General features: G+C 42.6%; 1 protein-coding gene and 1 pseudogene across 2 annotated transcripts in view; one reads left to right on the top strand and one right to left on the bottom strand.

Annotated features, from left to right (window-relative positions):
- The window catches only part of OLR1 (oxidized low density lipoprotein (lectin-like) receptor 1), a 14,708-nt gene extending 4,601 nt beyond the window's left edge, over window positions 1–10,107 (top strand). Inside the window, exons 1-6 of one of the 2 annotated variants that reach the window (XM_015571178.1) lie at window positions 987–1,248; window positions 3,299–3,400; window positions 4,866–5,111; window positions 8,655–8,794; window positions 9,413–9,528; window positions 9,764–10,107. In XM_015571178.1, coding sequence (XP_015426664.1) covers window positions 1,107–1,248; window positions 3,299–3,400; window positions 4,866–5,111; window positions 8,655–8,794; window positions 9,413–9,528; window positions 9,764–9,905 — 888 coding nt within the window. In that variant the 5' untranslated portion in view covers window positions 987–1,106 and the 3' untranslated portion in view covers window positions 9,906–10,107. Of the gene's footprint in view, window positions 1–986; window positions 1,249–3,298; window positions 3,401–4,865; window positions 5,112–8,654; window positions 8,795–9,412; window positions 9,529–9,763 lie in introns of those variants that run through there. The other variant, XM_006774806.2, reaches the window with a different exon arrangement.
- A 2,861-nt stretch (window positions 10,108–12,968) lies between these two features.
- Window positions 12,969–14,350, bottom strand: LOC102754860 (annotated as a pseudogene).
- Window positions 14,351–15,889: the final 1,539 nt, after the last annotated feature.

The following is a 15,889-nucleotide window of genomic DNA, read 5'->3' as shown; positions in this document are numbered from 1 at the left end:
GGTTTAATAACATGCTATTTAGCCTCCATGTGTTTTAATGGCGGGGCAGGGGTGGGGGGAGGAAGAAAGAAAAAAGGTGAAATGGTATTCATCTCAACAGAGTTTAGTGCCTCCTGGTATCTCCCTTTGGATCCTGTTCTTCTGATGACTGACTGACTGTTCTGTCTGCCAATTCTGGGCTTCCTGGGAGATACTTAGGTACTAACCACTGTCAGAAACTGCCCTCCTTTGGCTTCCACCAACGTGCTTGAAGTCCCAAGTGACCCACAATTTACGTCTGTCTCCATAGGACTTGGCTGCATACAGAAGGGGTCAAGCTGCCCGATTAAGTAGGTTTATTAGCAGCATGGGGTGCAGGTCTGGGCCAGTAAGCTTCCGCAGGCTCTCCAGGCTCTGCCTCTGCCTCTGCCTGCCTTTGCTTGACAGAGTCATTCTTAATCACTGAAAAATCTGTTCCTGAAAGGGCTTTAGGCAGAATCAGGAATCTAGACCTCCGGGCCTCCCATAAGGGGGAGGTGCTGTTCATATTTCAGGGCAAGTGGTAAATATGTTTCACTGTCTCAGAGCTACTCCTCTGGGAGTGGCTTGGAATATTACTCTGCCCTTGGCTGGGCAGAGACCCTTGTATGCAATACAGTGAGATCAGCTGGCAACCTGGAGTTTCTATCAGCTCTCCCGCATGGGGGTGGCACCAATCAGGACTCAGGGGTGGGCAAACTTTTTGATGCTAGGGCTACAATGGGTTCTTCAACTGGACCGGAGGGCTGAAACAAAAGCATGGATGGAGTGTTTGTGTGAACTAATATAAATTCAAAGTAAACATCATTACATAAAAGGGTACGGTCTTTTTTTTTTTAGTTTTATTCATTTCAAACGGGCAGGATCCGGCCTGCGGGCCGTAGTTTGCCCACCAGTCACAGACACTCCCTGAGACTGTTCAAACCCGTAGGCTTGGCCTCTGCTGCATTCTCTTTTGCACACGTCAAGCTGCAGGGTGTGGCAGTCAGGGCTCCTGAGGGTGGGGCCAGCTATATCACCTAGGGAAGAGCTTTCCCTTTTCCTGAGCTTCAGCTATTGGGAGCAGCTAGACCCTCTCAGGAAACAAAATGGCCCTTTCGGGTTGGGAGCCTGTGATGGAATGCAGCACTTCCGACGGCTGCTTTTCCATGTCTCCCTCCAGCGCTTCCCGCTCCACCCTCTCCTTAGTCACCTCAAGTCCACGCCGCAATCCCTGCCCCAAAGCCTTGGGTAAGTAGCTACAAATGAAAATTCCTATGCTCTGGGGCGAGGGGTGGGGACAGACACTGAGGTTTTCTCTCCGACTGGCTCCGGACTATGGGCTCTGGACTCCGCTGCAGCCAACAGCCCTGTCGCCTTTCACGCCTGGATGTTACATGGGCCACTGGTCTTGGGTGTGGTGCTCCGCGCTGTGGAGCCCAGACTGGGTTCGGGGCCTCCGTCTTCTAAGGGAAAAGACCCTCCAGTAGTGACCCTTCCTCACTCTTGGCCTGTCGGAGGGCTGCGGGGTCAGCCCCTCTCAAGACGTCGCCCTTCCTACTGGTCTCCATGTGTTTTCTGTCCTTCTTCAGACAAGCCTCCTCCTCAGCTGGACCTCAGTTGGTAATTCCAAGTGTATGTTCCCCACTTTAGCTTTATTCCAGTCTGGCCCTTGAAAGAGGTACAAGAAAGGTCTGCCTGTCCACGATTCTCTCTCATTGATGTTTCTGCCTCTCTCCCTCACCCTTCCTCTCTCTGAAATGAATTTTTAAAAATGTATTAAAAAAAAGGCCTGCCTATTTGGCTGCCATTTTCTCTCCTCTCTCACATCATCCAGAAATGCTTTTGACACGAGAGAACTCTGTGAATATATTTGATCGTTGATTGATTGATTGATTTATATCATTATATGTTTACACTAGATAAAGACCTAAGTAGGGATTTTAATGTCTGTGTGATCTTAGCAAGTCACTAAACTTTTCAGTTTGCTTATTTGCATATACCAGGTAACATCAGTGCCTTACTTATTTGTCTCACAAGATGAGAAGAAGTCCAAATACATTATATGAAATGTTTTCCTGCTAAACCAAAATATCTGTGCTTTTTTAGTAGTAGAATGCATAATTAGTCATATACAAATATGTGAGTTACATAATTTTGCTTCTATATTAATAGTGAGTATTTTTCTTATAACAACAGGGCCACAGCTGGTGTAAATATAGAACATGGAATTAATATAAGTCAAATGAATATTGAGGTTTCATTTCCAGTTTTCTTTGCCCAGTAATCTCAGTTCCAAGATGTAATGTTAATGAAAAGTTGAATAACACAAAATTATGTTTAATTCTTTGAGATGATACCAGTTTGTTGATTAGAGCTTATTTGCTTAACATCAGATATTCATATATATTATCCTAATAAAGAGGGAGTATACTAATTGACCTTCATGCCATAGCAAAGATGGCGCACCCACAGCCAATAAGGAGGGAATATGCTTATTGACTGCCACACCCTCAAAGATGGTGGTGCCCACAGCCACAAGATGGCCGGCAGGGGAGGGCAGTTGTGGGTGATCAAGCCAGCAGAAAGGGCAGTTAGGGGTGACCAGGCCAGCACAGGAGGGCAGTTTGGGGTGATCAGGCTGGCAGGGGAGTGGTTAGGGGATGATCAGGCTGGCAGGCGGAAGCAGTTAGGGGCAATCAGGCAGGCAGGCAGGAGAGCGGTTGGGAGCCAGCAGTCCCAGATTGTGAGAAGGATGTCCTACAGGGATCAGGCCTAAACCAGCTGTCAGACATCCCCTGAGGGGTCCCAGATTGGAGAGGATGCAGACTGGGCTGAGGGATACCTCCCCCCCGCCCCCAGTGCACAAATTTCGTGCATGGGCCTCTAGTGTTTTATAAAACACTGTGTGTATGTGCACGCGTGTGTGTGTGCACACGCACACACAGATTTGGCCTACATTGAAAACAAGTTGATCCAACCAAGCTGGACTGAGAATTTCATTGTCAGGGGGAGTAGACAAAGTATAGGCTTTAGAATCAGATACTTAGGGTCAAATATCTGGTATTGAATCCTGGATCTTCAATTGTGTCAGTTGTGTGGCAGTAAATTATTTAAGTTCTTTAATTATTGAGATTTTTCATCTGTAAATATGGATAGTGCATTATTTGCAGAGTCTTTGGGAAGACTAAAAGTAAGTAATGCAAAGTGCCAGGTATACCAGTAGACAAGATCCAAAGAATGATTTGATTACTTGCCTCCATCTTTTCTGTTTTTCTGATTCTATTCTCTGTCATTCTAGGTCTTCGTTGTCTTTCTTCTCAGAAGTGGTGCCCTGTGGCTGTGACACTAGGGATCCTTTGTCTGGGTTTACTGGTGACCATCATAATGCTGGCAGTGCAATGTAAGTGCTGACACAAGGAAGTAATGGAGGGAAAAGATGAGAGTTTATAAGCATGGTTTGTAAATTGGTTTCAGAATACCTACAAACAGCCTTGACTTAGATACATTTTAAGCAAACTGTTTTTAGAATGAGTGGGAAGATGAATGGGTATATTGTGCTAGTCTTTCAAATTGTGGCATGGAATGAAGATTATGAATTGTAGGTTTTTCTTTTGAGTAGTTTTCATAGCTTCATGGATAGAGCCTACATAAATCCTAAAACAATGAGGGCGAAAATAATTTGAAGTTAACTATCCACAAGATCATCTGAGAAACCCAAAAGTAAAAGAAACCTCATTTAGCTCCTGTTGAGTTTTAATAGATGATTAAATACCTAATTAAAGTTAAGAACTGGAAACAGAATTTTAATAAGCATAACATTTTAATAAAATACTTCAAATTTATTGTATGGATATATTGGAAAGAGGTTATTTCTGGGGAAAAGAAATGAAAGAAGGATGAAAGTGGCCAGGAAGGAAAGAAAATGATGTCGAGTACCCACTTCATCCGCCTGTGTATTGAGATTGTAGACCTGAGTTATTTCGGCTGTCTAGACTAGACCCAGGTATTAAGGCTTTTCAAGTACTATTTGTTTTTCAATTGTTGTTTAGGGTCACAACCATTTACTTTTCAATCGCTGTAACACTCAGGCCTTTCCTGATGATGGGAGAAGTGTCTTTGACCAATGGTGGTGATTGGAAGGGTATTACTCTGAGGCCCTGATTACTTTACAACAAGCTCAAACCTGGCCTGCAAGGCAAGGAGACTGCTTTGTTACTGAATCATCAAGCTTCTAGAACTGAGATATTTGACCCTTAACATTTTTTTTTGCCTGCTTGATTTCACAACTTTTATTGCATCTCCACCCTTCCTAAAATATGCTGTGGCAAAAAAAAAAAAAGTTTGAGACTCTTGTGACATAGCCACTTAAAATAGTCCTGCAGGAAGATGTCTCAAAAAAGGGTATCTCAGTTCTTGAATAAAATCAAGAAGTCTAGAAAATGTAGAAAGAGATGACAGAGGAATGAAGACACAAATATAGTAAATGATTAATGATTTTCCTACTAATAGTCATTAATTCTGGTTGGTGACTATTTCTAGATTGTCTACACTTTATTAGTGCCATTGATATTTATCTTGGTATTGCTTTTAACTTGTGTGTAACTCTCAGTAACAAGTAAAACCTTGATGATTTTTTTTAAACACAAGTGTCTGTGACAGTTCCTGATATTAAAAAAAAAATACTATAGGAATATCAAAGGACTTTCAAATCCATAATGGTTGAGTGACTTTTGGTCATTCTCCAGCAATTTATCTGTTATCAAAATAGATTATTTGATTTAGTTCTTTGATTTCTTAAATATCTAGTGGAGGGACTTTTATTGGGGATTAGAAATGAAATCTTTCTTAATCCAGCTGTAATTTAGTATCCCAGGTGTCTGATCTTCTAAAGCAACAGCAAGAAAACCTTACTTACCAGGAAAATATACTGGAGGGACAGAGTTCAGCCCAGAAACAGGAGGAAAAGACTTTCCGTGAATTACAGAGGGAACTCAAGGAAATGAATGAAAACCTTACCCAGGAGCTGGATAAGAAATCCAAACAACAAATGGAACTTCATCACCAGAACCTCAATCTCCAAGAAGCTCTGAAAAAGGCAGCAAATTTTTCAGGTATAAAGTTGGAAGCTCCTCTAATTAATCTTAATTCTCTTTTGGAAAAGCCTCTAGGCACAAAATTGGCATATTGATATATGTATCATCTATATATAAAAAAGCCTAAGCAACCAGCCAACTGGCCAACCATTCCACTGTCTGCCCAGTAGCTAGCATGTGCGCTGATCACCGGGAGGGGCGGGGGGCAGGTGATCAACGCAGAAGCGGAAATCATAGGCATGGAAACATGGAACAGACTGATGAATCTCAGAGAGAAGGGGGGAGGGTGGGAAGAGATTAATCAAAGATCTTATATGCATACTAGAGGCCCGGTGCCTGGCCTGCACCCTCTCGCAATCCAGGATCCCTCAGGAGAACTGGTTTTGTCCAGGACCCCACAGGCCAGACCGAGGGACCCCACCGGTGCACGAATCCATCCACCAGGCCTCTAGTTATACACATAATGTTATAACTTCATTTCATAATGTTCTACACCAGAAGTTCTCTATTTCTGTCATCCCCACCCTATCCTCCCTCAAGTTCTTGAGATGCCTGATTTCATTAAGCACACTTTTGTTGAATTTAAGTTTGCTTTCCTCATAAGAGTCTTCTTCCATTTTAAAATTTTAGTTTTGAGATTTTTCTGGAAGAATCCTTCTCCCTTACCTCTTGCCACAGATTCTTATCTGCTTTCATTCCAATGTATCTCAGTCATTTTTTTTTCCCTAAACAATCTCCTTTGTCCCTGAAACTCCTACCTCTGCATTAGCTTTGTTCTATGGCAAAATTTCTTAAAGTGTACTACATCAATTTAAATTGAATAAATGAAGATACACTGGCTTGGAAGTGTTAGGTAGGTACTTCAAATTAGACAAAAATATAACAGGCCCAGGGAGTTAGTTTATATGAGAAGAATTGAATTGATCTCAGCTATATAATGGACTCAGACTCTAGGAGGCGGGTAGAAATAGTAGCATCTACAAGAAGGAGATGACAATGTGAACTTAGGTTGTTACAGAAATTATCTGATTTATTTTGCCTTCCTATAATATGTAATTAAGTCAGGCATATGCTTTTAATCATAAGGAGAATTAGAAGGTGTGAAATGAAGTATGTTGCTTCCTTGAAGGCATTGAATGAGTCCTACTCTAAGCATTAATAACTACCACTAGTAAAAAAAGATATCTCCAGTTCTTGCTTGTATAGCTCAGTTAATCTTAACCATGTGATTTCTTTAGATATTAAGTAATAATAGTCCAGATAGCCAGAGATTTCTTTATCTTATAGATGAAAACTTGAAACCCAGATAAATTACATGATAATAACTTGTTTTGTATAAAGTTTTGCAGTTTATTAATCCCACCATCATTTATAAGGTTATTTAATTTTTTTAAAGTATATTTTTGTTAATTTCAGAGAGGAAGAGAGAGGGAGAGAGAGAGAGATAGAAACATCGATGATGAGAAAGAATCATTGATCGGTTGCCTCCTGCACCCCCTCCCCCCTTTCCCCTACTGGGGATCAGGTCCACAACCCAGGCATGTGCCCTGACTGGGAAAGAAACCGTGACTTCCTGGTTCATAGGTCGATGCTCAACCACTGAACAAAACTGGCTGGGCTATAAGGTTATTTAAACTTCCAAAACCAGCAAAAATTTTTAGACAAAATAATCTTTAGCTTTTGTCAAACATATCTAATCTCTTTAAGAAGGGAGTTATCAAAGAAATAAAAGAATACCCCATGTCAAAGAAGGCTTAAAGGAAGAAGGCTAGTATATCAAGGATACGAATGTTTATATAAGCAGACATAGCTACATTCCAGCCAAAGATTTATTTAACAGGTGGATCCATAAAAACATGTTTGTTTTTATCAATTGCATGGGATTAAATTTACGTCAGGACTATGCAGAGCCATCTACCAGAGATGCCATTCATGGATAACTAATTTTCTATCACTCTCTCCCTCTCATTTCCTCTCTCTGAAATCAATTTTAAAAAAAAACTTATTTAAAAAATATATCCTGCCTAACTGCCCAGGGCTGGTGGCCATGCCTGTGAGGACCACAGGGGTGAAGGCCCAGGGCAGCTAGGGAAGAAAGTGCCTGGTGAATGCCAAGTGTTAACTAAACACATAGGCATTGACAAATATTGCCTATTGCCTAAGTCTTCAGTTGAGGTTTTTGGACTCTGAGGATTTTGCAACTGAAAACTCCGTTTTCTGAAATCTTGCTGAAATTAAGATGTTCACTTTATGTCAATATATTTTTCTCCCTAGAACATCTTTATTTTTTATTTTTATTTAAAGTGTAACTTTATTTTTTAAGTATATTTTTATTGATTTCAGAGAGGAAGGGGGAGGGAGAGAGAAATAGAAACATCAATGAATGATGAGAGAGAACCATTAATTGGCTGCCTTCTGCATGCCACACACTGGGGGTAGAGCCTGCAACCCGGGCATGTGCCTTTGACCAGAATCGAACCCAGGACCCTTCAGACTGCAGGCTGACACTCTACCCACTGAGACAATCCAGCTAGGGCTAAAACCTCTTTATTTAATAGAAATATAGTATTGTCACATATGCAACATTAAATATTCTAGTAACCACACTTAAAAATTAAGATGAAACATAAAATTAACTTTAGTAACATTTTATTTCACCCAATATATTTGAAATAGCTCTTATTTTTTAAATTTAATTATTTAAAAATTTTATTTTTACTTTTAAAAATATATTTTTATTGATTTCAAAGAGGAAGGTAGGGCAAGAGATTCAGAGAGGAAGAGAGAGGAAGGGAAAGAAATATCAATGATGAGAGAAAATTATTGATTGGCTGCCTCCTGCACACCCTTTACTGGGTATTGAGCCTGCAAACCAGCATGTGCCCTTGCCCTGAATGGAACCCGGGACCCTTCAGTCCACAGGCTGATGCTCCATCCATTGAACCTAACCAGCTAGTGCTAAACTAGTTTTTGAACACTAGTGAGTATAAAAATTATTAAAGGGATATTTCATATGATTTTTTCATACTAAATTTTCAAAATTATGCCTGTGTTTTACACTAATAGCACATCTTAATGCAGACTAGCCATGATTCAAGTACTCAAGAGCCACCTATAGGCTACTACATATACAGCATGTGTCTTAAATAAGGAGGCATAGTATTTAAATCTAAACCCACTATTCAAAGACATGAAGTTTTAAAATATATAAGCATAACTTTTAATAGCAGACTGGCTATTAAGTATTCATTTCCCTACTGTTCACTTCCATTATTCCAAACTTAACTTTAAAAAATAGAGCAGATTCTAAAATTACATCACAGCCCAAGCTTTGCTTTTTAGCAGCCTTGCTTCTAATTTAGCTTACTAAAATCAGAATGCTTTTTCTTTTGCTTCAGAAAAGGGAGGTATTTGCAGAGTCTGGGTATAATCTAAGAAGAGATGGTTTGAATTCTGAGTGGACACTTGATTTAAGAATTATAGGGGAAAATGTTTTTAAAGGATTATGGAAATATTTTCCTCAGGCATAACTCCACTGATGAGATATTCTACACTTCCTAGGTCCTTGTCCCCAAGATTGGCTCTGGCACGAAAAAAACTGTTACCAATTTTCCTCTAGTTCATTTAATTGGGAAAAAAGCCGGGAGAACTGCTTGTCTTTGGATGCCCAGATGTTGATAATTAATAGCACATATGATCTGGTGAGTTTTTATGGATGTGTGTCAAGGTGGTATATTGGTTTCTCTCAGCGGTTCTCAACCTATGGGTCGTGACCCCTTTGGGGGTCAAATGACCCTTTTACAGGGGTCGCCTAAGACCATCAGAAAACACACATATAATTACATATTGTTTTTGTGATTCATCACTATGCTTTAATTATGTTCAATTTGTAACAATGAAAATACATCCTGCATATCAGATATTTACATTACAATTCATAACAGTAGAAAAATTACAGCTATGAAGTAGCAATGAAAATAATTTTATGGTTGGGGGTCACCACAACATGAGGAACCGTATTAAAGGGTCGCGGCATGAGGAAGGTTGAGAACCACTGGTTTAGAGGGAAATAAATCAGGTTTAGGACCTGGGTGGAGGAGCCCTTGTTTGAGAATCAGAATACCTATGTACTAGCCTAGCCATGAATTCCATACATGACCTTTGATGGACAGGTGATGGAGTATCGATAGTTTTCAGTAAACCTTTCTGTAAAAGCACCGAGAAGATGTCAAAGATCTCCTTTGGTTCTTTCGTTTTGTGACTCTGTGAAACAGCCACACTGAACTCCAACACCAACTCAGAAATGTTGCTCCCCACAGGAATTCATCAAACAACTGACTGCTCATTCCAGTGCCCCATTCTGGACGGGGTTAAGTAAGAGGAAACCAAGCCCCTCATGGAGATGGGAGGACGGCTCTCCTTTGAAACCCAACGTGTAAGTTTTCCCTTCTTGGCTGAACCCACTAGTGAGGTTACCGCGGCATTCCCACAATGTGCTCCGCTGGCCAGAGAGAAGCCTGGGGGCTTCTGAGAGTCTCCTCTGGAGACTAACTACACTTCTTTGGAGTTTTCCTTCCCTCTTTTATTACAGATTTGAAACTTTGAGACAGGACCACATTCCTGCCACAAGGTGGCAGTAATCTACTTTTCTTTTGTGTCCCCACCTACAGGCTTAGATTCAGAGCTCTTCCCGAGAGGAATCCTTCAGACACCTGTGTATATATACAAAGTGGGAACGCGTTTGCCGAGAGCTGCATATTGACTGCATACAGTATATGTCAGAGGAAGGCGACTTTGTTGAGAGCACAGTGAATTTGAAGGCTCCGGAAGAAAGGGAGGAGCCCATCTTTGAATTCTCTTCTGGAATTTAAGCTATTCTTCCGCACTTGGTTGCAAACTGTGAGAGCCCTGAGAACAGGTTTTAGCTGACTGTAGAGCTCTTTAGAGGAAGTGGGGCCCCAGTTGCCTGATACCTTTATAACAAAAGTTTTGACTCTATCTCTGTCTACATTTTTTCTTTAGTTGCCTCCTGCACACCCCCTACTAGGGATGTGCCCGCCACCAAGGTACATGCCCTTGACCGGAATCGAACCTGGGACCCTTCAGTGTGCAAGCTGAGGCTCTATCCACTGATCCAAACCGGTTAGGGCTGTCTACGTTTTTTCACTTCGCTTCTCCAAAGCCTCCCAACCAGCCTTTGGTCCCTCTTCTTTTATTTTAACGTTTTGCTCCTTTCCAAACCTTGGGAAACCTCTCTACATCAGTGCCATCATCCCCTCGCCCTCCTAAAACTGCATAGAAGAGAGAACAGAGAAGAGCTGCCCAACTGCAGATAGAGGGCAATAAAGGGGAAGTGTGCATGGAAAACAGCCACGAAGAAACTGAAAAAGGGAAAGGTCATACTGGAATCCAGAAACGCACGTTCTCAATGTTAAAAGTGATCACTTGGTGGTCTTTGAAATCGTGGTCTCTCTCCAGACTATCTCGCTTACACACACACACACACACACACATACCCCATATCTTCACATTAGAAAGTAATTAGAAATTGGGTGGTCTTTTCTATGACTTAGTCTACAATTAAGTATCAGTTCCTGAATTAGTTATTTCTTCATCTTTTGTCTACCAAAGGATAGCTTAATACCTTTATTTTGTATTTGTTAGATTCATGAGTAGGATGGCCCAGAGGGAAAAATAGTTGATTTTTTTCACTAAAATACAAACCTTTTATTGATGAACTCTTCTTAATTCTGTTACACTATGCTATAATGCAGAAACATACAGGATCAAAAACGAACGACAATCAATTCTAAAACAAACTGAGCCAGGTATGGAAATATCACTGAACAGAAACAAATGGAATTAGAAATATTCTATTTTCAATGTTTTTACTACTTTCTCCCACAGTTTAGCCTTTGCATCCTATGACACATAATCTAGCACCAATTTATTTTTAAAAAATCTCTATCATTCCTAGAAAAACAAGAGACATTTTCTTTTATTAACAGATTTATAATAAACTAAACATATGTAAAGTGCACAATCAATAAGTTTTTTTATTTATTTATATACTACTTTTATTTCTGTAAGGATACACTGAAACGTTAGATGATATTAGCTAATGACAAAATGTAGAAATGAGGCATTGGCTTCTCTAACCATAGCTACAAGAATGTTAATATGTATTGTCATTACATGTTCACTTTGATATCATCCCATTCTATTATGTAATACTAGAGGCCCAGTGCATGAAATTCATGCCTGGGCGAGGGGGGGTCTTCTCCAATCCGGACCCCTCAGGGGATGTCTGACTGCTTCTCCCAGTCAGGGATCGCTGGTTCCTAACCGCTCACCTGCCTGCCAGCCTGATCGCCCCTAACCCCTCTGCCTGCCTGATCACCCCTAACCACCTCTGCCTGCCTGATCACCCCTAACCATCTCTGCCTGCCTGCCTGATTGCCCCTAACTGCTCCCCTGCTGGCCTGAGCACCCCTAACCTCCTCTGCCTTGCCCCATACCTGGGACCCAGGATTCCCTCCTCTGGCCGGTTGCAGGTACCCAGGACCTGGGCTGGCCACAGCCACAGGGACCATGGGTGGGCAAATTGCCTGGGCCATAGCCGCAGATGCTCAAACCTGGGACTGTGGGGCGGATTCCTTGTCCCTCTCCGGGGTCACAGGCGCAGGTACAGCTGCTGGCGCCCGGGACCGCAGGGTGTGCGGCTCATTCCTTTCCCAGGCCACAGCCTGGCTGGTCCCCATTCCTCTCTCGCGAGCTCATTTGTGCCTGGCTGGTCCCCATTCCTCTCTCCCCAATGTTGAGTGTCTGAGCCATTACTGTGCGAGGGCATGACCATTTGCATATTAGCTCTTTATTATATAGGATAACAATTAGATAGAATACAGAAAGTTTGTCATCCGGCATCTCAGACAAGCACTACATGGAAATCTGCCTATGAAGACAGTGGCCTCCCCACTCCCCAAGAAATCGAGCTCAGCTCTTGAGGAACAGTCCTAAGAATTGCAAGAGACATTGGTGAGCCCCTTTAACAGATCAACAAAAGAGCAACTACTACTATGTTACAAGGGATTCAACTTGCCACTGTTTGGAAATGTCACATCCATGTCAATGACCGTCCTGACGCCTGCTCACAGCTACCCCTCTAGAGATTTATGGTTACTTCTACAGATGACTTCAAACTGCAGGAACGTTCGAGGAGGCTAAAATGTTTTCATGCAAGTCTCCAAACCCATAGTCTATGTTGCAATTAGTTAAAACAAAATAGTGTTAATCAAAAAACACACACCTAACAGCTGGGTTAGTTTTGTTAAGCTTCCAGAAGAATTCATTGTGACGGTGTTCCTATGAAACAGGCTCGTTCTCTCAGATCGGCCTACACTTTCCACATCACCTGCGTGTTCCATGCTTGAAATTAGGAACGTTCAGAAAACACGGCACACGGGGAACTCAAATGTTAGTACGGGGGAAAGGTCAGTTTAGCATCACAGCTAAGTTCAAATGTTAATTTTCTAGAAATTGGTATTAGCCGATCAAAGCACCAAAGAACAGAAGGAAGGTTTTGATGAGGAAGTTAAACCCTGCATTTCGGTAAATTCTCTTTCTGCTCACAGAACACAGGGTGAGCAGTGAGTTGAAGCAGCCGCTACAACTCTTGCGTGTCGTGTGAAGACACGGTGGGTCCCAGCTGAGTCACGGAGGGCATCTCAGTGGGGGCTTTATTTCTTAGGCTTGTTGTTTACATCACTAAGCAGCTGAATGGTTAGCACTTTTCTGCTCTATGATAAACATGCAGAAGAGCCGGTCTAAGTGTTGCCATTGCAAAATTAACTTTGCTGCAGAGTTGGTTTTGCTAACTTCCTGTGGGTGGTATAGGGCAGAGGGCGAGGACACAAATAACAAGACTCAATTCTATTTTGCAGGACAGGAGCCCCTGTCACTTTACAGCTTTTTGGCTCAGTCGGGACAGTACACATGCTCCTGATGGAAAACAAAGCGCTTATTGGCCAGATTCATGGAGCATTTTTTTGCAGTGGAAGCAGTAGTCGTGCCAGGATTGTCCTTCATAGGTGACCACACTGGAGCCTTTACCAAACCCAGTGATGGGGTTCTTGCATCCAGCACACTTCTTGGCCACAAAGTCTTGTAGCAATCCACGCAGTAATACTGGTCCTCCACAGCGGTGGAACGCTGCCCAGCCAGCTTCTTAGAGCAGGTAGCACACACACAGCACTCGGCATGTCAGGGCTGATCCTGGTAAGTGATTCTTCCGGATGTGATGGCCTTATTGCACGTCACGCGATGCTTGGCAAGTTTGGACTCATGGCAAATCATGCAGAAGTCCTCCCCTTTTGGGAAGAAGCTTCCAGAGCCGATGACTTGCTTGCAGTTGCTGCAGTGAAGCAGTCTTTGTGCCAGAGGGTCCCCTTGTGCTCCACATTCCGATCTCCTGCCACGATTGGCTTGAAGCAGCCCTTGCACTTGGGGAGTCCTCCCGAGTGGTGCACTTGTTGCACAGGATCTTGTTGTCCTTGGACATAAAAGTCTCGTTGGCCAAGGGGTGCTGGCACTTGGCACAGCGGACACAGGTGTCGTGCCAGCAGCGGTTCTTGTAGTGCACCTCCTTGGGGTCCACGCCGATGGGCTTGGGGCATTCCACACAGGTGTTGGCGCAGAACTTGTCAAAGCACTTCAGGCAGCAGTGGTGGCCATCCCTCTCCACGTACTTCTTCCCCTGCAGGGGGTCCCTGCAGTAGTGGCAGTCGAACTTCTCAGCCATGGTGCCCACCTTGTACCTGGAGGGACCTCACACTGGATGTGTGGACAATGGGATGTATTTGGCAAGGACTGGATATAGTTGTCAAGTCCCAATGTGCCTACTACGGAGGAACTACAACTTCAAACTGGAACTCCAACATTAACACACTGTATGATCCTGGAACAGGTGCTTGACCTCTTTGAGCCTCCTTTTCCTCACTGCCTGGGGATGCTTGGCAGCGTAGTTGTCCCGGCAGCGGCCGCTACCTGCGCTGAAACTGAAGCCCCGAGGCAACAGCAGCGGTGGTGGAGGCGGCGGATTGAGCCCCCTCACCCAGGCCCAATCAATAAGTTCTTACATATGTAAACATGTTCCCTTGAAATCATCACCACAATCAGGATAGTGAACATATCCATCTTCCCTAAAGTTTCACCCTGCTCCTCCCCAATATTTCCTTCCCAGACAGCTACCAATCCATTTCAGTTTGCATTTGGTAGTATTTTACATGAAGAAAATAATACAGTATGCTCCTTTTTCCTTTTATCTTTTTTGCCTAGCTTCTTTCACTTAGCTTAATTATTTTGAGATTCATCTATCTTGTGGTTTATATCAATTTTTCATTCCTTTTTATATACTGAGTATTATTCTCTTGTGTGGCTAGACCACAAACTGATTATCCTTTTACATGTTAACACCATTGAGTTCTTGAAAAGAATTATCTACACTGATAAAAGGGTAATATGCTAATTAGACCAGACATCTTCCAGAGGTCCTTCTGGAAAAAGCCATGGTGGTGGGCTGAGGCAGAGGCAGTTAGAGGCGATTAGGCCAGCAGGGGTGTAGTTGGGGGTGATCAGGTCAGCAGAGGAGCAGTTAACTTAACTGTTAGAGGCTGATCAGGCCAACAGGAGAGTGGTTACAGGGTGATCAGGTTGGCAGGGGAACAGTTAGGGGACGATCAGGTTGGCAGGGGAGCAGTTAGGGGCATCAGGCTGGCAAGCAGAGTGGTTAGGGGCGATCAGGCAGCCAGGCATGCGAGCAGTTAGGAGCCAGCGGTCCCGGATTGTGAGAAGGATGTCTGACTATCAGTTTGGTGGTTAGGGGTGATCACGCTGGCAGGGGAGAGCAGTTAGGGGGATCAGGCCGCAGGGGAGAGCAGTTAGGGGCATCAGGCAGGCATGCAGGTAAGCAGTTAGGAGCCAGTGGCTTCAGATTGCGAGAGGGATCCCAGATTGGAGAGGGTGCAGGCCAGGCTGAGGGACCTCCCCCCACCCATGTACGAATTGCATGCACCAGGCCTCTAGTTACAAATAAAACTGCTATGAACATGTCTGTACAAGTCTTTGTATGAACATAAGATTTCTCTTCTCTTGAGTAATGTGTGGATCATTCATTAGATCTATGTTTAGCTATCTAAGAGACTGCCACACTGTTTTCCAAAGTTGTACCATTTTACCTTCCTACCAGCTGTGTATGGATGACACAATTCCACCTCATCAATGGGTACACTTAGAATGTTAGTCTTGTAATTTTAACATTGTTATAGGTATGCAGTAGTATATTATTGTAGTTTTAATTTGCATTTTCTAAATGAAAAATGATTTTGAGCATCTTCTTATATGCTTATTTATTATATTTTCTTGGATAAAGTCAGCTATACTTTTTTTTGAGAATTTTTATTTGTTATTTGTTTTCTTATAATTGAGTTTTGAAAGCTCTTTGTACTCTGAATAAAAGTCCTTTATCAGAAATTGTCTTGATAAATTTTTTCAGTTTATGATTTGTTATTTTTTTGTTCTCTGAGTAGTATACTCAGAGAATAGAAGTTTTTTATTTTAATAAAGCCCATGTTCATGTTTCTATTGTTGTTTCTAGAAGTTTGTTATTTAACTTAAAGTCACAGAAATATTCTCCTGCCCGCCAGCATGGCTCAGGGGTTGAGCTTTGACCTATGAACCAGGAGGTCACAGTTCAATTCCCGGTCAAGCTCAATCCCCAGTGTGGGGTGTGCAGGATTCTC

The sequence above is a fragment of the Myotis davidii genome, unplaced genomic scaffold, assembly GCF_000327345.1.
Source record: "Myotis davidii unplaced genomic scaffold, ASM32734v1 scaffold188, whole genome shotgun sequence".
Lineage (NCBI taxonomy): Eukaryota > Metazoa > Chordata > Mammalia > Chiroptera > Vespertilionidae > Myotis > Myotis davidii.
Note: the sequence above shows the minus strand (reverse complement) of the source record. Positions and strands in the feature narration are given on the sequence as shown.